The sequence below is a fragment of the Magallana gigas genome, chromosome 8, assembly GCF_963853765.1.
Source record: "Magallana gigas chromosome 8, xbMagGiga1.1, whole genome shotgun sequence".
In the NCBI taxonomy this organism is placed as follows: domain Eukaryota; kingdom Metazoa; phylum Mollusca; class Bivalvia; order Ostreida; family Ostreidae; genus Magallana; species Magallana gigas.
Window position 1 is genome coordinate 40,778,515 of NC_088860.1, and position 23,803 is coordinate 40,802,317.

At 32.8% G+C, this 23,803-nt stretch overlaps 1 protein-coding gene and 1 long non-coding RNA gene across 3 annotated transcripts; both read left to right on the forward strand.

Moving 5' to 3' along the window:
• Window positions 1–305: 305 nt before the first annotated feature.
• LOC136270740 (SH3 domain-binding protein 2-like) lies at window positions 306–12,295 on the forward strand. The gene is made up of 14 exons (XM_066069302.1): window positions 306–426; window positions 2,568–2,654; window positions 3,683–3,785; window positions 4,239–4,359; window positions 5,536–5,612; window positions 5,806–5,951; window positions 9,038–9,232; window positions 9,435–9,499; window positions 9,668–9,696; window positions 9,965–10,049; window positions 10,681–10,757; window positions 10,919–10,982; window positions 11,140–11,193; window positions 11,628–12,295. Exons 1-14 carry the CDS (start codon window positions 387–389, stop codon window positions 11,769–11,771), a joined length of 1,287 nt encoding a protein of 428 aa, XP_065925374.1. The 5' UTR covers window positions 306–386; the 3' UTR covers window positions 11,772–12,295.
• An 8,774-nt stretch (window positions 12,296–21,069) lies between these two features.
• LOC136270887 (uncharacterized) lies at window positions 21,070–23,050 on the forward strand. 2 transcript variants are annotated; one of them, XR_010708760.1, is made up of 2 exons: window positions 21,070–21,210; window positions 22,921–23,050. It is a non-coding gene; the product is annotated as an uncharacterized lncRNA (long non-coding RNA). The 2 variants fall into 2 exon arrangements; XR_010708759.1 differs by lacking the exon at window positions 21,070–21,210 and adding an exon at window positions 22,091–22,189.
• Window positions 23,051–23,803: the final 753 nt, after the last annotated feature.

Here is a 23,803-nt window from a genome sequence, read left to right on the forward strand (position 1 = left end):
TCTCTCTCTCTCTCTCTCTCTCTCTCTCTCTCTCTCTCTCTCTCTCTCTCTCTCTCCATAGACAATATTCTTTAACTGTAAGATGAGGCGTCATGCTTTGCATGTGCTTGATTTCAACAATACTTTTGAAATTAGATACACGCCTTGAAGTGTAGAAAAATAAAATACGGAAATATGAAGTACTAGATTGGTTTGTCTTATTGTGACAGTATTTGATTTTATCGTGATGTTTGTGAATTTCTTTCGTGATTGTTTAATTAATTTTGTTAATTTGCTTGTACGTGTTTTTTTTGTTTTTGTTTTGGTGTTTACTAAAGCTATACATGTACTTATATACCTATATGATTTATTTTATAGGCAGAATAAGAATGTAAAAAAGACGAGAGATGTCAGAACATAAGATTCCTCAACCGTTAGATAATATCGGTAAGTTTTTTTTATTCTTACAAAAATAATGGTATAAAAATTATCAGATTCACTCCACCAATCACATGCCATATATATATACTGCCTCAAGACTCACTTGTATAATGTTTAATCGTTGATTCCTGTACATGCACGGGGAAATCATTATAGAATTTGTTATGGCTGAATTGTTACAAATTTCGTGCCCCCCCCCCCCCCCCCTCCGGCCACCCTCAATCATTATCGAGTGAACATCCTCAACGAAATAGAAGTGAATTCTTAAATTTAATAATTATATTTTATTATTCTTGCAAATCAAATAAATGTCTCGTTATTGATTTAGCTCACCTGAGCCGAAAGCGAATGGTTTTTAGTCAGGCTTTGCTGAAAGCAAACCTGGCTATATATTCATGCAAATTGCAAGTGTTTCTATGAATACCACTAGTGCAAAGGTAAACATAAAAACCAACTTTTCACAGAGAAACACGTTTTGTTTTTTATTTTTATTTCCAATTTTTAATCTTTTACATGTACCCGGTAAGTTTGTTCTTTCCAACCACTTGGTCTGTTGAACGTTGAACTTCACTTGATGCAAAGCGTCTTTTTTATTAATTGCGATGATTAATTAAAACATGACAACAACAAAGACGTTATAACAAATTCACACTCAGACCGATATCAGGTTATCTCCCTTATCCTAAAGTTGTATAATAAACCGACCGGATATAAGTAATAATCGACCGTCCCCGGCCCCTCGCTATAACTGTATTTTGCGGTAACTTCTTTTATGTTTTTATGTTTGCTCAAAGGAAAACCTGTATCTGTCGTCAAGAGAATAATATTTGAAAAGGAGTGCAATTTTGTAAAAAAAAAAAAAAAAAAAAAAAAAAAAAAAAAAAAAAAAAAAAAAAAAAAAAAATTCTAGATAAGCAAACGCCGATGTGTGGAATATGATAGACTTTGATTTCTTTATTAAAACAAATACTTAAGATATGATATTTTTAAATTTGACTTAAATTTGTTTCATCGTTTAATATTCGAGCTAATATAAAATTCAAAGAACTAATATTTCTTGCATTTTTACGAATGAAAGTATGCGATGCATTCATTTTGGATATACATGTATTTAATTTCATTGCCCAGCGTGTATTAAAATAATCACACTATTTCGAGAGATAAATTGCAATTGTTGGGGAGATGAGCAATACGGCCCATGGGCCTCTCTTAATCATGCTCTTCCAAGAAACAGTTTTCTTCCAACATCCGATGGTTCTGATTCATCAATAGACGTTTGTTTGGTCCTGTCTTTCTTCCTCTTCCTCCAAATACTTAAACAGAGTCTATGTTTCCCATTGAATCAGTACTTTTCTTGCTGTACTTCTTTTTTGTTCCTACGTACATTAAGGATGTTAGTTTCAAATTTTTTTTAAAAGGTCATTTTGGTGATCATTATATTTATCAACATTATATCTATATTTATCACTCGTTTCCCCGAAAGTGCGATGACTGTATATAACCTATCTATTATAATACATTCTTGTTTAACGCCGTGTAAACCGATTACTGAATATCAGTAGCAGACGACTAGTAACAACAATTGTCCATGATAAGAAACATATATACATGTTACAATACAACATCTCGAAAAAGCGCGGGAATTGAATGGAAATCTCCAGTAATTATAGGTCCTAATATTAATTTGTTATTAATACGATACTGATAAGAAAACTATCATTTTCGTCGGGTTTATTCTCTGCATTTACTTTTATCGAGGGAAATTTACATTTCATAACTTTATTACTGATTTCTTTTATCTATGTAATAAACTATAGCCCCTGTTAACAACTGTTTTGCTCGACCCAGGAACGGATGTGTTGTTCTCGGTCTCTGGTCCGATATCGGGTAAAAGAACCCAGCTGCTGTCAATATCTGTATAGTGTATCGATATATCGTTACAATATATCGTTACAAGATATTTTCTTGAGATATCATAAATTGTTACCGGATATTGTTACAAAATATTCTTAGAGATATCGTTGTGTGATATCGTTGCGTTATATACATACTACTAGTAGATATTGTTTGAGATATTCTTATGAAATATTGACTGTTAAAGATATCGTTCTGAGATATCGTTACAAGATATCTGCTTCTGTCTGCAGGTTGTCAGGATCTGCTACAAGAAGATTACAGTCACTGTGGCTGGCTGAGGAAGCAGAGCTTTATCAACAGAGTTGGCAAATTCCGCTGTAAGTGTAATATCCACTTCAATAGGTACTTGATAAAAGTTACACTACATCTGTGTTATACAAGAGTATGCCATGTTATGTACTAGTACTAGTACTAGTACCATGTTATGTACTAAGAGTTCTTGTCATAGTAAGACTCGTGCAGCGTTACAAAGCGATTGGTACAATAACATTGCGTAAGCTTACGGTATGTAATTAGAGAGTTTCAGAGGCCCATGGGCTTTAACGGTCACCTGAGTAAGGCATAGCAATTTGATGTAGCCTACATTATATTCAATACAGTTAATGTTGCAGGGTTAGGGTTAAGATATCTAAACAGTACTCAGGATATCAGGATAAATTCAGGACTTTCTTTCTTTCTTTCTTTCTTTCTTTCTTTCTTTCTTTCTTTGGGGGTATAACAATCTTTAAGATGTCTTATGTAAATGCATCCTAAGGCTAGCACATAAATAAATATGCATACCGCCGTTTTTTAAGTTTATTATTGACAATCAAGAAAAAGGAATACCTATGGAATGGAGATGGAAGGGGGGGGGGGGGTAGATAATAAACCTTATACCAGTAAAATGTCAACCTGTCTCGAGTTTCATATAGTTACGTATATCCTCTGGCACAAGTAAGGTATTGTAAACACGTGTTTGTAGTTACGTGAACATACACAGTTTGCTGCAGAAAATAAAGGAAAATTTAAGCATTTTCAAGGATGTTTATTACTTCTTTCATTTACTTAATACGGGTACAATTCAAATTACTTCCTGTTCCACATTGTTTCCACAATGTAACTAGAACTCTCAATGAAACGTTTCAAAAAATATTCATTGCATCCTTGAACAACAATTATACTAGCTACCACACTGTGCAAATGTCGTGCTTTTGCACGCTGTTAAACTAATCAGTGTATATATCTTTTATGAGTAAAATTCTTAACATATCCAACCACAGCAAAAAAAGTCCAATTTAGTGTGGCTCAAATCTGAACAATAAAATTATTGTGCTTTCTTTTTCAATATTGTATTTCGTTTACGCAGGGCCTCAGATTTACATGGTGCTAAGCGGAGGATGTATTTATTACTTTAAAAATGAATACAGCACCCGTCCTGCCGGGAAATTCACACTGTATGGCTACAATACGTAAGTACAGTACAGTATCTAAATCGTAAGTTGTCTGTAACTTATTACAAGTGTAATTCGTAAGTTATTCACATTTGATGAACTAATATTCATGAATAACTGGTAGAGGTATTGAATACAACTTTGAAGATTTTTACTTGTAATTTGTAACTAGTATGCTTAATAACCTATTTGCCTCTTTGTTGCCTCTTTGGTTGATAAAAATCATATATATATATCAATTTTAAAGTTACTTTTATATCGTCAACACATATTGTGTGTTCAGCGACTGCCCGCTATATACATGTACATAACCCTTTGAAATTTCATGTTATTGTTTACATGTGTATTTACATGTAAAACTCTGAAATGATTACATGTTGACCAACAGTTTATAAGTTAACAAAATTAAATTTCAACAAACAGCTTATTACCATAAATATTCCCAATTTTAAACTGCCACCTTTTCTTCAGGGTCAGTAGAGCACAGGAAAAAGTTTCCCCCAAGGTGGCCCCCTTTGCCTTTAAGGTTGTCCATGCCTCACCAGATTATAAAACCTACTTCTTTGCTGCTGGATCTGAGAAAGAAATGAAGGCAAGTCTCTCTCTCTCTCTCTCTCTCTCTCTCTCTCTCTCTCTCTCTCTCTCTCTCTCTCTCTCTCTCTCTCTCTCTCTCTCTAAAAAAAGAAAGAAAAAAAACATAAAAAAAAAAACAAAACAAAAAGAAACAAAACAAAATCAAAACAAAACAAACGAAAAAAAAAACAAACACCATAACAAACCAAACAAAAATCAAACAAAATAGGAAAAAAAACATTATACAACCTGCGTTTACTGAACTGCAATAGATATATTGCAAAATTGGGTGATTTTATCGGTTTGGAAATGCTTTACTTTCTTTACTGTAAAACGAACTGTAAAAGTTCATAAGTTTGCTCAGTTAAATTCATGCCTCCAAATTTATTCGCAATCTTCCTTACCAATTGAATGGCATTTGATTAATAAGTAATTAGACTTCTAAATATTTTTAATCATGCATGATTATATGTATCAGCAGTCTAAAAGTAGCTAAAAATATCTCTAAATATGATGACCGCTAAGTCAACCTTTACACGCCGCATCAAACAGTTTCTTACAATGTTCAGGAAACCTGAGATTGTGTTTTGGTCATAATGATAAACTTTAAAAAAGGGATCTCTCTAATAAATTCAATGGCATTTTTGATTGGATGTTCTATATTTATTCTTGGTAGTAACTGAGTGTTGTGCTTCATTAGGCCAAATTGTTAAGAAAGTTGGCACATTTCATGCGCATAGACATGCGCATGTGCATTGGCCAGTCACCAACATACGTTTTTTAGGTTGCCACATCACGTGAGGTTTTTTTCCTGAATACGGGAAATCAGCATGTGTCCAATTGTACTTTAAACTAACGCAAAATATACCATTGTACGTAGAAATAAATTTGCTGACATTTTTACATTATATTTTTATCATATAAACAATTTTTGTGTCCCATTAGTGAATGCTGGTTTTCGAGTGTATTAATTACCACGCGGTGTAAAGGTTTTAAGCAATGTTTCAATTATGTAATTATTGAAAATTAAAGACAAATTTTTATCGCAGACATAGACACTAGAAAAATGTAAATATAGATTTTAAAACGTACCAACATGTATTCGAATATTGATGCATTTGCTACATTTCGGATTGCTTGCCATTGAATAGTGAAATAAATCAATTATTTCTTAATTATTTTTTTTCATTTTCAGGAATGGATGAAGCATATTAAAAGTCAGCTAGTCAAAGCTAATGGCCAGAAGTCAGATAACTACTATTACACGTATAAGTAAGTTTTTAAATGTTATATGTGAAATATGGATCTAACTGAAAGGTGGCAGCAAATTTCCTAAAGAAAAGGGGAGGGGCTTTAAATAAATTAGTCTTAATCGCGGCTTAAAACACTTGTTTTATTTTGATTCATTGTGTCTTATGAAACAAATTATGAAAGAAGTAAAACAATTTGGGTTTCCTGTCTTCAGGAGAGCCGGAAAACAGGCGGCCGCGGAAGAGGACGACAAATCGATGACGTATCAAGAAATTGAAACTGACATCTATGGTGACACTAATGCCTTCAAAGTCACGAGTGACTACGCACTCAAATTTAAATTAAAGGGAAAGGATGATGGTGAGACAATTGAAAAATAGTTGTTTATTTACATAAAAATAATAATATAACATTTAAAGATATCTTAAACCTACACGCTTATTTTGGTAGCTGATACGATATTTCATCGAAGCGCAATTTGCTAATTACAGAAATTAATCTTGATTTTTGAACTCCAAAAATCAGGTCATATATTTTTGGATAAAAATTTGTTTTATGAAGCATTTTAAAACTTTTGCTGAGGTGAATACGCAGCACAGTTAAGGCTGTCAATAAACTCCGTTCAGACAAAAAGTACGGGAAATGTGCATTATGACATCACAGTATATTACAAACCTCGAAAGTACTTATTAATCTATTTATTAGTAAAATTAACTTATACTAATCTTTTAATTAAAAACAACAAATGCTATTACTTACAATTTTGATGTCCGTTATATCGTACACACTGAAAAATAAGCGAGATGTCGTTCTCGCTGTACTACAAAATATGACGTCATATGCTTCAAAATGACGCATTAAGTTAAATCATTGAAGGCTATCGTGCATTTTTATAGCGAAGAAAAATAAATGTCATACATTAACGGAAAAGTATAAATGAATATTTTGTTTAAAATTATTATTAGTAGAATGCTACCTATATAGTCTTATTTTCATTTTGTTAAAAGTATGCATCGTATAAAGAAGCCACCGCGGTTTTGTATAAAATATCGTATATCTAAAATCTGAGTACCTAAATAAATCACTTAATTGCAAGGGCATACACTTACCTGATCCCGACAAACTTTTACATGTGAATTTGAAATATGCTATGTAACTTAAAAACTTCTACGATCCTTGTAAAATCTTACAAATTAATTATTTTTTAATGAAATTAACCCTGTGACCTTCAAAATTATTCAACATATGCATTATAAATTACGGTTTCCACTAACAAATATTCTTATCTTAAAAAGTTCGCACCGTTTTTCAAAATCTACGATATAACATCAAGTTATTTCATAATTCAGTTGTGAATTTTGACATGATTATACCCTTGCAATATTGAATTTTTTAAATGACCTCAAAACCACAAATACATCTGCTTGTACCATGCGACTGCCATATCACGTGACCACTATGAACATAAAATATTGTACTGTTATATATATATTTTAGAAATATATTGCATTTGAGTGACTGTTACTGATTTTAAAAAGGACATGCCTGTTTAACTAAAGTATACGTGTTTTCATCACAAAAATTTGCCCATATTTTTATTGACCGCCTTAACTGTACTGCGTATTTAAGTTTATTACAGTGAATGGGAGAAAAAATACAGTTTATGTTGCAAGGTCATGATGATTGCATTTAATTTTACAATTTAATTTATGGCTGTGAATGTAACAAGAACATTACACTAAATTTACAATGGCATAACAGAGACTGTTTGTTCCAATAACATATCATTTATTATTGGCGAATGTTACTAGTTATCAAATATGAAAGTATTTAGTGTAAGTTAATGTGGTGAAGTTACAATAAGGACGTGACATGAATGTTAAAACGTCATTAGGGTAATTGTTACAAGATAATTACTGAAAATCTTCTAAGGTGATTACTGAAACTGTTATTTTTGTAACGGTTACAAGATAATTACTGAAATTATTGTAAGGTAATTACTTAAACTGTTACAATGTTATTTTTGTAACTGTTACAAGATAATTAATGAAACTGTTGTAAGGTAATTACTGAAACTGTTACAAGGTCGTTAGAGTAACTGTTACAAGATATTTACTGAAACTTTTTAAGATATTACTGAAAATGTTATTATTGTAACTGTTCCAAGATAATAACTAAAACCAGGCTTGGGGTAATGCTAAATGTAATGGTAATGCATTGCATTGCATTACATTTTTTCAAAGTAATGCTAGTAATGTGTAATGCCACAAAATTAGCATTACAAGTAATGGTAATGTAATTCATTACTTTCCAAAATCTAGTGTAATGCTAGCATTACACGGCATTACTTTGCATTATTTATTTATTATTTATTACATTTTTTCTATTATTGCACTTAATATATCCTAAGATAAAGATCGTCAAACAGTATTTTTCGGTCCAAGCTTCGACTGTTCCTGTAAAACATTTATTTAGTATAGCTGGGAAGATTTTCAAACTAACAGGATGCGGTTAAAAGATGAACCCTTTGAAACTTCGATCATAAAGTGCAACAGCAATCTATTGTCTTGAGTTGTCCTCAGTAGAAAGAAATACGATTTAAAAATATTAAAAAATATAACTGGGAAAAATCATGTTTAATTATAAACTTATACACTTAAGTGTCCAAAATTATAAAGATTTGTGTCATCTGGGGAAATATCTCTATTCAGCTTTTAATAACCGCAACATTATTCCATAAATTGTTTTTTGTTATGCATGTAATTCTGTGTCTCTATTTCGTATCTGACATTGTATCATGGCAAATGTCTATAAATATATAAATGTCTATATATATTTAACTTATTTAATGTTCATAATGCCACAATATAATTATATATTGAGCAAATAAAGAATGACTCTTGTATACATGTAGTCATTGAATTTGAACCTGATACTGAGCATGAACCTGAAGATATGTTAAAGAGTGTTTTATATTTGAAACATTTGCAAAAACTCTTTGATAGCTTTACTTTAAAAAAAAAGTAATGGTAATGGTAATGCATTACTTTACTCATGTAATGCATTACTTCAAGAAAATCAAGTAATGGTAATAGTAATTTAATGCCCAAATTCATGAAGTAATGGTAATGTAATGCATTACTTTACAATGTAATTCGCCCCAAGCCTGACTGAAACTGTTGTAAGGTAATTACTGAAACTGTTACAAGGTTATCAGAGTTACTGTAAGAAGGTAATTACTGAAACTGTTTCAATGTCACTATAGTGACTGTTTTAACTGTCCATGTTATTACGACATTTTTAACTACTGTAACTTTAATAAGATATTAATTTAGTAAAAATTAATTGTAATTACTTAGTCCGCGTTCTACATGAATTATAAAATATACTTTTACTAATACCAGTTGAATTTCAAATTAAATATCATTTTGGATTCTATTGCTTAGTATCCGATGACGAGGATATATCGGTCCCCGCCCCTCCACCCCCGCGCCGGATACCGAACAAGGATGCATACAAGGAGCGACCCCCGGCCCCACTCCCCGGCGAGGACGCCAATAAACCGGCACTACCCACTACCGACATACCCTCAGTACCACCCAGGCAAACCGGAAGGGACGTCTCGGCGAAACCCGCCAAAGGTACAATGTGGTCACGTGGTTGTAAAAAAGTTTTTAGAAATAGATGTATGGATGTTGGACTCATAATCAAAAAATCTTTTAATGTACATCAGTAGCATCTAGATGAATAACACAACATGTAGTAATTCAGATTGTATGCACTTATACACAAAAAACATGCATACAAACATTTACTTCGTTTTATCGCCATTTTTCCTTGCAGAAAATGAACACAGGAATGGACAAAGGCCGAGGAGACAATCTGAGGATGCGGTGGCGAAAGTTCACGTATGTCGTAAACTAATGTCACAGTTGTCAAATAGGAAAATGCACTCATCACAACTTTTCATGCGTTTGCCGACATTATATTAATACATATGTATATTTGGATTTGAACCATGTATCAAATTTGATACACATTATGATTATCTTACAGAAGTTTATTTTTTCTTGCAGAAAGAATTAACAGAAGCTCTTTCCAATAGGTAGGTTTGTGAGTGGATATTACGTGTGTTGTATGTATTTTTAATGATTGTGATCAGTTATATTTTAGAATGTTGTTCGAAATTTTGACTAAAATTGATGAAAACTAAAAGCAACCGTCAGTTTCACTTAGTACTGAAATTTAATTTGAATTTGAATTGTCTCCGTTAAGCCTCATAGTGAAGAGCATTTACTGTAGTAAAAATTCTAAATTAATATTGACTTAAAATGCTGTCAACATAATTACAATGTAATATTGGCATTTTGTAGTCATTCACGTGGCAAAAGAGGATCTAAGGATAAAGAAGAGAGTCCGTTCACTGCGAGGAAGATGGCGGAAACCGTTGTAGATGAGGTATGTTTGTGACAGTTTGTTTCTGCACTTCAGTGCAGCATCTCTATGTATACTCACATACATTATATTAATATTTTATATAATGAAAGAAATGCAAACAAATTCCGTATAATTACAGCATCTGTGGTAAAACTTTGACAGAAATCGCTCTTTAATCGGGCGATTTATTAAATAAAGGCTTTTTTCTTGGTGAGAAGTTATTTCTCTTATCACAGTGATATATTTGCCTTAAATTTGAATTCTTTATGTGTAATGAAGAACGTACTAAGTCTTAAAGAAATGGAGCCTAGATCATTGTTAACTCTTTCCTAGTTTTTAAATGATTGCTTAGAAAAATAATTTAAAAAACGATTGTTTATATATCCCCAATTACTTCCTTATATTATTTTATTACAATGTACATGTATGTCCTTATCAAGAGTTCATCTCGTCTTTGTAAAATCATGAATTCCACGGCGAACCGTACGCGCATGTAACAATTTGTTGTGTTACCCGTTGCCAAGGGTGTTGCTAACGCTGAGGGTAATAGAACGGATTATTAACTTTGTCCTAAATCAATCAGATTTAACAGTATTTAACATGAAAGTATAATAAAAACATAATACATGTACCTTATTGTTGCTTATTGCAGGATGACGATGAAGAGGATAGTGAGGACTACTGGGAAAATATTTATTATGATGGCGAGGACAAGGACAAGGCACAAGAGTAAGAGTATTCCGAAATGTCAACTAAATATCAAATGAACTCTACATGTTAACATATTCATAATGCATCTAAGAAGTAAATATCTTTAGTATAACTGAAAACTGTTGACATGACATTTACATAACTCATGCACCGAGTTGTTGTTTCTATTTTTTAAATAGGATTATAAGAAACATAGGAGATGATGGCGTGTACCTTGTCAGGACAGGAGCAGATGGCGGACAGGTTGGAATTTTTTATTTAGATTAAATGAGAAAAAACAGTACACTGTAGTTTAATTCTTATACTTTGCAACCAAGAGAAAATGTTCTCTTGTTACATCAGATTTTTTTTTTATTAAAGTTTGAGTCGTTATGCTGTACTAGTATTTCTATCTCAACAGGTGCTTGTAGTATATGCTGAAAATATGCCAAAGAAATATAAAATTACTAATGAGGTCAGTATAAATCGAGTAAAACGGGTATTATAATAATCATATTGTATTAAATTGGAGATAAATGCATTATTGACTTGACACGTTACTATTTGATAAATAGTTACTTCAGAGAAATTCTTTCGTAACATTAGAAGACATATTGGTATATGGTAACCGTTACGCCTTGTTTATCCTTCGGATAAGCTTGCTTTCTTTTCTTTCTTTTTTTTGGTTTAAAAATTTTTCATGCAAAATATTATATCCAGATGAATTATTGCTTATATTTTAATTCTTGAACTGGTTCCCATTCAAACTCGTCCGGAAGTTGAAATGTCCAGATAAGCGAGGCTCAACTGAACACTTTCATGTTTCGGTTACAAAGAGGTACTGTCTATAATAAACTGTTTGCTTGTCACATAACTATGCTAAGAAAAAGTTTTGTTTCTTCATTTCAGAATGGAGAATATTACTTAAAGAAAGATGGCCCGCACGCCGATTCGGTGGAAATGTTAATGTATGAATATTATACAACAGAACTGCCGACAGCCAAAGCGTGTTTAGAAACTCCTTTTAAACTCCACCCTAAATACAAAGGATAGCAAATCAAATTAGGAAATCCCTCGCTGAATTCCCTGCGGACCTTTAAGCTTTTCCAGTGGCCGTGATACCTAAAGACTTTTCTGTAGCGTTGATCAGAGTGTATTTTTTTATTATAAGGTTTTCAGGTTTCCTAAATTAGGAAATGATTTTATTTGATTTCTATTAACAGTCATATTTTCTAATCCTTTGAAAATGTGTCATTTGTAATTTTTGACAGTATAAAATTTTGAAAAAATACACGAAAGTCATTACACCGTTGCCGTTTACATTACATTAGTTTGCAAAAGGGTACAAATATCTAAATACAACAATACTAATATGCATAATTAAAATAACAAATTAAGCCAATGACTTTTTTCATTCAGAATATAAAGTATTTCGGGTTAGCAAGGTGCTAGATTGGACAGGGTGTTACTTTGTTTATTCTAATTCGTGATTTAATATTAGTTATTTATTTGGTATAAGTACATGTATATATTTGTAATCACCTTATGATTGTTAAATGTCTGAATCTTGTTATAACTTGTATTGTAAAGGAATGAATCTTCAGAGAAATTAGTGTAGTGTTCATGAATGATTTATAATAAACAATATACGAATATTTTTTTAATATAGCGTGACGTCTTTTTTTTTTTTAACAGACAAACCTACATGAAATTCTTAAGACTGGGGGGGGGGGGGGGGGGGGGGGGGAGTCTGAGACATATAAATTTTCGATAAGAATTTTATCATATGGGAAAATTTTGAATTTACTGGTACCGGACCCACCCATCCCGCGAAACGCACCCCACCACACAAACCTCTAGATCCGCGCTTGCATCACTTTCAAGTTTTGCATATATCTATTGCACTCTTGCTCTATAATCCAGATATATGTAGCCACTAGTTTGGTTTATACATGTTCCAAGATACCATAACGCAATGGCCCAAGTCATCTAAATATTTTTAAAACGAGCAACGATATCACTCTGATTCAAACAGTTTTGATAAATAAAATATGAATATATCCCTACAATTTAGCATTTTTAAAAAACAATTAACACTCTTTAATCATCGAGTTCCTAATAAAGAATGGAGATTTTTTAAAGATTTTTAAAAAGACTTCCCCCGTATATAATCTTACGTCAATTTTACAGCCCCCCCCCCCCCTCAACCGTACAATCTATAAACTACTACCTGGGAAGTTTCCATATACAAGTTTCCATTTTATTGTCCAAATAGTATATTTGAGAAGAACTTTTTTAGCGTGTCAATTTTTTTTATTTCCTAAGTATCCCCCCTTTCAAATTGCTTCCGACGTCTATGTTATATAATTTTGGTTTAATGTATCTATAGGCGACGTGGTAGGATGAAAATTCTTCCAGTTGATGTTCATAACAAGAGATGCATGGTGAACTTTTGAACAGATGAAAAGTAACTTGTATGCATACACAACTTTATGCAAAATTAAATTTATACCTGTGGATGATGTCTGTGAGCGTATATGTTCTATTTGTAATCCTCAATAGCTTAATCAAATTATGCATGCCATTTTAGTTTACCTGGGTCACTCAGGTGAAACGTTGCTATCTGCTTTCGTCCATTGTTGTGCGTCGTGAATTTGAACATTTTCAGCTTCTTCTCTGAAATTACTAGAGTTATATTGACCACATTTGATGTCTAGCATTTAAAGCAGGGCAGCTAGTAGGAAACAGGAATAGGGATATTTTTGACACCATCCCTAGGGGCCATACATTTTGGGTATAAACTCCGAAAATTGATGCAATTTATAGAATTCTTCTTCACTACAAGTTTACAGTCTAATATATAATACTGTAGTCATTATCAAAATATACAGTCTGATATGATAATATGTCCTGTTACTACATAATTCTACTTCATCCTATATTCATTGTATATGTATACATATTTACTATTTATTTACTACTTATCTATTCATTTATAAATGTACCTTTGACTTTTGAACTGTGTATAACGATTGACTTCATGTACTTTTTCATGGTTTGAGTGAAAAAACTAAATTGAAAAAATTGAAAATACAGAAATTGTGAAGTTTATGTCCCTATAGTCAGGAATTATGATGTTACATGTATAGAGCGGGGCGCTGTTGGAAAAATTTGAATGTACATGCATTAAATCTTTAATAGCCGATTTCCGGGATGCTCTGTTTTACCGTATTGGTTTTACGCACCGCGGTCACGTGACGATACTGATTTGTTAGGCATGTTGTCATAATTGTGGACAATTTGTGTAATGGCTAAACCAAATATTTCCAAGTACTGGTGTGTTGTCCCAGGTTGTACGTCAGACGGACGTAAAAAGCGGAACCTGGAAAAGTATCCTGCAATGGAAGGAGTCGATTTTTTCCCGTTTCCCACCCGCTTAAAGAACAATAAAATTAGAAAGCGGTGGATCTCTCAGGTACATTGTTTTTGCAAAAGCAAGCCATGGTACTTAATTTATAATAAATCGTTTTTTAGCCCCTCTATACATAATATATTTAGCGGTGACACTAAATGCATGGTTATAATGAACAAAGAGGGTTCGATCTTCTAGATTAGTGAAATTAATGATTCCGGGTCAGGATACGTGGGTTTGTAGCTAGCTTGTTTTGGTTTTGGGGTTGGTTTTTTTTTTGGTGGGGGTGGGGTGGGGTGGGATGGTCTGATATTTTTTACTTAATAAATAACTTATGTGAGATGTCTTAAATCCTTGTACTGTTTCTTTACATCTAAAAGTAATAATAGTCTACATAAATGGTCAGGGGATGAACATGGAATTTTTCTTCTGTATATCTTATCAGAGGATATGCGATAACTTTAACATGCCTGCTGGTCAGTTCATAATTTATGCAATTTATGCAATTCTCGCTGGTCATAATTCTCCAGTACTAAACATTTATTTGGAAAACCAGAATACCAAATGATTTATTTTCTCGACCCTTCGTTACTTTTATATGAATCTTGCTTTTCCATCAAAACGAACGTGTTACTCTCTCAGTTTATAATACATCATCTTTTATCCGGAAGGGGGGGGGGGGTAGTATTCGTTTTAACTTCAATTTCACTCTTGATTTCCTAATTTTCTCTTCCATTTCTTATATGCTCCCCAAAAAAGTTGGGGGTGGGGGGGGGGGCAACTCCGCTTATAATTCAATATTATAAAAATTCAAAAAAGTGGGGGGGGGGGGGGGCTGCCCCGGTGCTACATGCCTGCAATTAAAAACTTGTTTAGTGGTTCATGCGGGTATGATGGTATAGTGGTATTGCAAAAAAAACGTATGACGATCGCTACCTTCATAGCCCCCATCAAATATTAGAGAAAATGTTTTATTGTTTACACTTACAACTCTCTTTTAACTAATTAATGAATTAACCGTAAAGAGTAAGTAAAAGTAACTAAACTAATGTTAGGTACATGTATAACAGTAGGTTGGATAGAGAAAAAAATGTCGTTCTTTTATGTATGGGAATGTATGGGAATTTGAGTCTGACGTAATTTCATGAAGTCAGTGAAATTCTAGGTTGCTGAATGCTTTGACCGATCAATAAACTGGTCAGAACTGGATTGTGTAGATTTCAGTCCCGTATTTTTTTTATACAGTTGTGAATTGCAATCGGATTTCTAAAGAAATAGGGTACAAAATTAAATACTCCGTAGTTGTAAATATCTAATTCTTATATGTTGCCATTCTGCAGATGCCTTACGTGGTTGAATCATACTCAGGTGACTGTTAAGGCCCTTGGACCTCTCATCAATGTGAAAGTGTTTGCTTTCTTAACTTTGGTTTGTTACAGGTTGGTGTGCGTCAGCCCCACTGGTATATATTATCATTTTGCTGTAAACGGAGAGTATTCATGTTGTCATTTTGTTGGATTTTTTTTTTCAATATTTCAAACTGCAGAGCTAAAGTAAGGTCCTCGATACCTGCCAAGAAGAGTTGTGATATATAACCCTCAGACTTGGATAGATCCAACACCCCCCCCCCCCCCCCCCCCCGGCCCTCCTTGAACAAACATGTTAACACATACCCGAACACATATAATTTAAATCTTTTGAACCCTTAGATAAAATAACTTGTTTTGTTCCATTGTAACTCCATTGAAATGTCATTGGTTTTCCAGGGTTTTTTTAAATACCATTGATTGTGATTTATTTTTCTTGTGTCTTCATCTGACCAGTTTTATGCCTACATGTACCAGTTAAATAGTAGGCTCATCACTGGACATAATTACACATTTCTCCATGAGCAAACACTATTATACGCTACCTATATAACGAGAACATTTTGCTGAAAACCTGGGTGCACACACTATCATCCACCATGGTTATCTGTCCGTGCTCAATCATGCTTTTAATACCCTGATCAACTCATACAACCCGCACAAAGAACCTAGTTGACAAGAAACGAAAAAAATGTTGCATGAAGGTAAGCATTACATTATCAATATTTGGAATATTTGGATAAAAAAATAATTATTTCTTGTCTTTTTTTCTAAATTGTTGGAATAATACAACACTTGAATATTATTGTTTTCAATTATCGTATTAGCAACTGAGTTATATAATATTTTAAGAATCATATCCCAAAAGGAACCTTCTACCAAGCACAAGTGAAACATTATTTCTGTAATCATTTTATTCAAATCATTTCATTCAAACCATGAAATGGTACATGAGGTCAATCAGTATATACAGTTCACAAGTCAGAGGTACATTTTATAAATGTATAGATTGGTAGTCAATAAATAGTTAATGAGAATAAATATAGTTACAATATATACAATGAAAATAGGACTAATATATTAGATTATTTTGATAATCAAATAACATAATTTTTTTCCAGATTTGTAACTTTAGTACGAGACATATGTTCACAACACTTCATAGTATTTGTGGTGCTGAACAGAATTTGTCATCAAGATATTAACGTGTACATATGTCTTAACGTTAACAACTCTTAACATTAAAGAATACATGGAATTCGTCAGCAATTTGACCTGAATTACAGAGTTTACATACTATATGGTTTAAAGGAATATTTTGCCATCTCCCATTCTCCACTGGGAGATAGTGGTTTGAGCTATAAGTTCAAGGATATCTCCCAAAATTATATAATTTTTTGCCAGTTAAGCTTAAATTTAAACTTGTATTTGGGAATGTAGAGGTAATAATTTAAAGATTTTCAATTTGTTTATAGATATTTAATAAATATTCTTTGGCATGCAAAATAAATACACATTGAGTTTATTTGTTAAACAATAAAACGGAGTTTTTTTTCTGTGATTCATGCGGGATATGAAAATGGCGACTTTCCAGAAAAAATACAAAACCCCCAATACAGGGTTATGTTATTTTTTTCTGCAGTTACCGCTTTACCATCATAACCCGACTGAATCACCGAAGAAAGCTTTTTACTATTTATATTAAATCTTTCTTTTAACAAAATATTTTTTGATTGTAAAAAGTAAGTTAAATTAACTGTTAATGTAGACCAGTACGTTAGCTAAAAGAAACAGCCAAATCGTATCCATTAGTAATTTGAGTCTGACATCATGATTATTTCGTGCAGTCCGTGAGTTTTCTTAGGTCGCTGTAGGTTTCGATCAATCGATAAACGGGGCGGGAAAACCGGTCGTCTGGTTATTTTAATCCAATCGCCTGGTAATTGTAATCCAATCACCTGATTATTGTAATCCAATCACCTGGTTATTGTAATCCAATCACCTGGTTATTGTAATCCAATTACCAGGTTATTGTAATCCAGTCGTCTAGTTATTGTAATCCAACTACCTGGTTATTGTAATCCATTCACCTGGCTATTGTAATCCAATCACCTGGTTATTGTAATCCAATCACCTGGTTATTGTAATCCAATCACCTGGTTATTGTAATCCATTCACCTGGTTATTGTAATCCAATCACCTGGTTATTGTAATCCAACTACCTGGCTATTGTTTTACAATCACCTGGTTATTGTAATCCAATTACCAGGTTATTGTAATCCAGTCGTCTAGTTATTGTAATCCAACTACCTGGTTATTGTAATCCAATCACCTGGTTATTGTAATCCAATCACCTGGTTATTGTAATCCAATCACCTGGTTATTGTAATCCATTCACCTGGTTATTGTAATCCAATCACCTTGTAATTGTAATCCAATCACCTGGTTATTGTAATCCAATCACCTGGTTATTGTAATCCAATTACCAGGTTATTGTAATCCAGTCGTCTAGTTATTGTAATCCAACTACCTGGTTATTGTAATCCAATCACCTGGTTATTGTAATCCAATCACCTGGTTATTGTAATCCATTCACCTGGTTATTGTAATCCAATCACCTGGTTATTGTAATCCAATCGCCTGGTAATTGTAATCCAATCACCTGGTAATCCAATCACCTGGTTATTGTAATCCAATCACCTGGTTATTGTAATCCATTCACCTGGTTATTGTAATCCAATCACCTGGTTATTGTAATCCAATCACCTGGTTATTGTAATCCATTCACCTGGTTATTGTAATCCAATCACCTTGTAATTGTAATCCAACTACCTGGCTATTGTTATACAATCACCTGGTTTAATATTGTAATCCTCCCAAGCCTTAAAGGGGCATGGTCACGATTTTGTTCAAAAATTATTTTTTCAATTTTAATGTTTACAATGCTTTAGTAAGGCATTTTTAATAGGCAATCAAAATTTGAGTGTCATTTTATGAGTTATAAGTGAGTTGCAGAGCTTACAACTCTTCGCTATGTAAACAACGCGTTTGTTTACATTTCGAATGTTGAAGTGAAAATTCCAGTTTTAGACCTAAAATAAATGTGTTAATCGTTAGGAACTGTTTATTTTTTGCTTTAAATGATGAGATAGACAAACCATGAGCCCTGTGTCTTGCTTAACTAACGACTGGCACCCAAATTTCATTTGAGCATTAGAAATGCATTCCTAAAGCATTGCAAATAATAAAAACAAAAATAAAATTTGACCAAAATCGTGACCATGCCCCTTTAAACTTTCCATTCATCTTGTTTTATCTTTTTCTGGTGGATTCTTTCCATTTTCCTTTCGGATCGACAGAATCTCTGGCTATCAATTGGATGTTCTTTGCCTCGCTGTACAGTTACCCTACAGGAGTAAATAGAAAGGAACGTTTCCCATGCGGGGCTAACCCTGCTGTTGATTCGGTTATGCCAACCTTCAAGGTCGTTGCTAGAAATATATCGATGCACGAACTGAACTGTTTTCAAACCTTTTTAATTTAAATCAAATTAACATTATTATAATTGTCATTTACTTTTGTGGGGAGATGAATCCCTAAATGTCAATTCAAACCAACGCATTTCTTAGCAGTTCAAAGATTTATCGGTAGATCCTCGTAATTTTAGTCTTACTGCCTAGACCAAATTCAAAAAGAGCTGTTTTTAAATACATGTACGTTTGTTTAATAAGTAATATCCATTTCTATGTACTTTCCATTCTTAACTACTATACAGTTGTAAATTGTAATACTTGGTAAGAACCTTGTTAGAACTTGTGTTCGAACCATTTGTATATGTTTATGCAATAAAATATGTTCAAACCAACAAACCAAAGTCGTTGAATGAACACAGACCAAATCCTAATGGAGAAGGTTGGATTAAATATTGAAGATCCACGAACACCACCCATACTCCATTAAGGCCGAATCTATAGTTGATCATTGTTCGCTTTTCTGTCGAGGTAGTTTCCTCGACATGTTCCGGCGGCAGGAAGGGCAAAGAAGGACTTGTTTGATGATATCGAATCGAAAACACATTTCCTCGTTCATTGTACGCTCTCTAAAACAAACACCAAAGATAAATTAGTGAAGAGTTTTTATGATACAAAATTTTTCTCAACATAAGCATGCATAAGTAAATATATTTAGAAATTAGAATCATAGAATAATTCGATATTAAAGTAATTAAATAATTATAAGATGCAGGTTATAGAATTCTTTCTAATTTTTATAGTGTATTTGTAGAAAATTTATTAAGAAAAAAATTCTATACTTATAAATTAAGGCATTTGGCAAATAAACTACATGAATACTTGCTTACACATTTGGTATTTGAATACATGTTAGATGAAGTCTGTAAGGTATAATTGAATTTTACTGATTAGTTATTATTGTGAAATTATCAAATTTCTACTTTCTTTTTTGATAAACATGCCCGAAAAAGCAAAAATGAGATCATGGTGGTGGACACGCTTAGGCAGATCCAAGTCAGGGATAGTTTGCATCAAAATAAATACTTGGAATGAAATTATATTGAACGATTGCGTAAAGAGTGAATATATTAACTGTGAGCCTATTTGGAGAAAACATATAAGTTAAAATTGGACAAATGTTGAATAAATAAAATGAGTCAATTCGTTTCTTTAGTAGGCGATTTTAGTTTTGATACACATTCGCTTGAGAACTTTCCAGAACTGGGTATCCAAGAACGCGGATTGACTAATCAACGAAAGTGTAGGACACGTTCATCATGCATAGCGGGCAGCTACCTTGGATTGGACTTGCCCAAACCGGGTTGACTAATTGACATCATGGCGGAAAGAGTAGCCGGGGCGATTAACCATTGGCCAGATACTTAGAATCTGACAACTTTGGTTTGAAAAATGCATGCAAATCATTAATAATGCATAACCTACCGTGTTTTAATTTCATATCTTTAATACCACTACAGGTTGGTTGTAAATCGACATTTATTTGTAAACTTTAATTAACAGATCATTGTATTCTACGTCAATAAGTTTATTGGGACCACCCCCCCCCCCCCTCTTCCAGATTTTTTTTTATCTGAAATTTTTATTTTGGAGAGTAAAACAAATTATATTGAAAATTGACCAAAAGAACCCAAAATAGAGAAATACACTTAATACCCATTCACTGATTTGAAATAAATACATCTAACGAGTTTATTTTTTTTTCAGTCAGCTGCAAGAAACAGGATTACCGCCACGTACATGTATTTATTATCCCTTTCAGTTTAGATTTTTCATCCATGCCCGCTCTTCTTAATATCCAACAATGCAGGTTTTTTTATTTCAATTTTAAAGAAATCGGACAAAGTATATACAAACATGAACAACAATATGGTTCAACATATAAAGCATTATATGAACACAATGTGTAAAGAGTTAATTCCCGCGCTTGCGCGGGGTATTATCCAGTAACTAAAATATAAACGTCTTATCTTTTAAGGGTCTAAACCTCTTGGGACCTACATTTTAGAGTCCTCCTACCGGTAGGTGTACCAGGAACAATAAATGTCTGTAACCACTGATTTGTCATAAATTCAGGAAACCTGCATCGACAAATGAATGAATAGGACACTATATTGTCTATATCTCAATATTGATATTTTGAACTGTGATATATTAACTTCCAGCAATTAAATGCAATGAATGTAAGTATTAATGAAGTATATAGGGTTCATGCTTTGTAAAGGAGGGGCAAAAAAAAATTTACTGCTTGGTGGAAATGATCCAGGGACGTAAACATGTCCAGCACAATGTCCTGATTTAGCTATGTAGCTTGAAAAAGCTATATTGCTTAATAAAGCTATTTAGAATAGCTTGATTTAGCTATTTTGTCATACATTTCTCTTAAATGTATATTTTTTCAGCATGTTAACAAAATTACACTTTAGTTCAGTAATAGATTTCACCTTTGAACTGCTCTATTAACAATGCATGAACAGATTACTCATGAATTAGTGTCTCTTTCAGAGACTTTGCACTGCAAGTGTCACTACAGTATTAAATTTTACTATATATTCTACCATAATTGCAAAACTTTACATACAGTTTATAAATTCAAAACGAACTTCTGGGAAAATCCTTTTGATATCTCTTTATACAACGCTTCATTTACAATTTTCTAGCAAAATACACACGTGCATCCAGCAAGGCGTGAGACTTTGTTTACCTCGAAGTTACACATGTGCTTGAAAATCAAGCCCGAGCCTTTTCACCTCCTCCGGAAACAACACGCATCAAAAATTCAAATGACCTCGCATCATTACAAAACTGGGATAGTTTGACCTCTTACACATTGATTTTTATCTCATAAAAAAAATCAGCTCCTGTCGCGTGCGGAAACGCCCCGAATTCAAACGAAAATTCGGGAATTATTTTGCCTCAGCCATGTTTTGACGTGAACCTTCAGTGAAATACTGTTATGACACCTGCAAGGTGCAATAAGACACCTGAAAAAGTCATTCAAATTAACCGTAAATTATTTGATTATGAAAGATATAATGATAAATAAACTATACATTTGTCAAATAAGCGAAAATGTTGCAAACCGGGGATAAAAAATGAATAACAACAAAAGCCCCAATCGGTAAAATCGGAAAGCCCGACACTATATCCACCAGCTACGAAGTAAGTTATGAGTTGCCGTCGATAAAATCCTTTTAATAAAACAAAATATCGTTTCGATCGGAGGTCAGCCATTTTTATGACGATGTGTTATTTCACCTTAAAGTTTTAAAAGTTTTGGGGCAACTGATTGATGACATTACAGTTACTTCTTGAATGAAATATCAATTGATTGGTAATTATTCAGCACAATGTAAACAAATTATACTCATCCACACCTCAGTGCACACAAGGTGGTGGACAGTTACCCAGACAATAAAAATATATTTTTTTGCTTAAAAGTGTTCAAAAGTAACAGTGTTATATCTAAATTTAATTAGGGGTGTTTTTTTTAATTAATTTGTAATTAACTTGCAATTTTTTGTATACTTCTGATGATTAACATTTTTGTGAAAAACTGCGTATACATGTACATAAAGCTATTCTGAACAGCTTTATTAAGTTATATAGCTGTTTGAAGCTATATAACTAAATCAGGAGATTGTGCGGGACCTGTTTATATGGTGTGTATGTATGATAGAAAATTACATAAGATAATAATCTGAATGCTGCCAAATTTAAATATGATTAATTTTTTAGGTAAATTTAACAAAGTCCTTTACAGTCATATACATGTACTGCATTGGATGTTAATGATTTTCAAAATAGGTGCATTTAGAAACTGACCCCAGAATACTATATTGAAGACTCTCAAGGTATTAAACCATGATAACAGCTTGTGTTTTGACTGTCAGGAATATGAGCTACGTCAGTACAGTGCATCAAGCTGGATGTCCACTAACACAGCAGGAGTGGACTACAGTAAGGCCTCCAGTACCAACTTCATGAGACTGTTCAGATACATCAGTGGAACCAACACTGACAGTGAGTAGAATTAAACTAGGTTTTATGTGGACAAGATAGTTGGGCCAAATTTAAAACTTAATTGATCTCCTTAAAAAGAGAAGCTTTGTAAATAAATACGTACAGAAAAATATTAAGATTTAAAAGCTAAAATATATGAAATTTTAAATTACTAAATAATATTATAAAGATTAAAAACTTGCATTGAAAAACTTATGATAGATCTTTAATTTAGTTACAACTCAGCTTTCTTTCGACATGTGCATCACATGATTCACTTACACCTAATTTTTCTGGTTTGCAATAACTCTGCATCGATATGAAAATTAATATGTATGGAAATTAAAAGTATGAAAATTAAAATAACAACATAGCTCCAAGACTGAATCTTGAATCAGGTGTTTTGTAGTTTTTACTCCTCTAGAAATAAGAATAAATAATGAATTATTGAAAGTGGATAGACCATTTTTATTAGTCAGGGGTCTGGACTTCATTGATCACCAAGTTTCGGGAAAAATTTTAATTTTCAAACTTTTATAATTGAGTATTTTCTCAATGAAATGTTCATCGCAGGGTGTCCTGAATGTTAATTTAAATGATTTCTCAAGCATTACGTCATTCAGAGTTTTAAGGAGCAGAAGTCTAAATCTTTGATTGCTAATATCTCAAAATGGACAAGTACATGTACTTCGTAAAGCACCATAGAGAATTTCATTGAAATAATTCAGAATCAATCGGACATTTTCAAAAATTTGAGGTATAATAATGCTTGGT

Bases quoted from the DNA above. Each gene is read 5' to 3' on its own strand.
- LOC136270740 (XM_066069302.1), top strand. From the start codon at position 387: ATGTCAGAACATAAGATTCCTCAACCGTTAGATAATATCG. The intron at 2,655-3,682 runs GTAAGTGTAATA...TCGTTTACGCAG, and splicing joins CAGAGTTGGCAAATTCCGCT to GGCCTCAGATTTACATGGTG. The intron at 10,758-10,918 runs GTAAGAGTATTC...TTTTTTAAATAG, and splicing joins GACAAGGACAAGGCACAAGA to GATTATAAGAAACATAGGAG.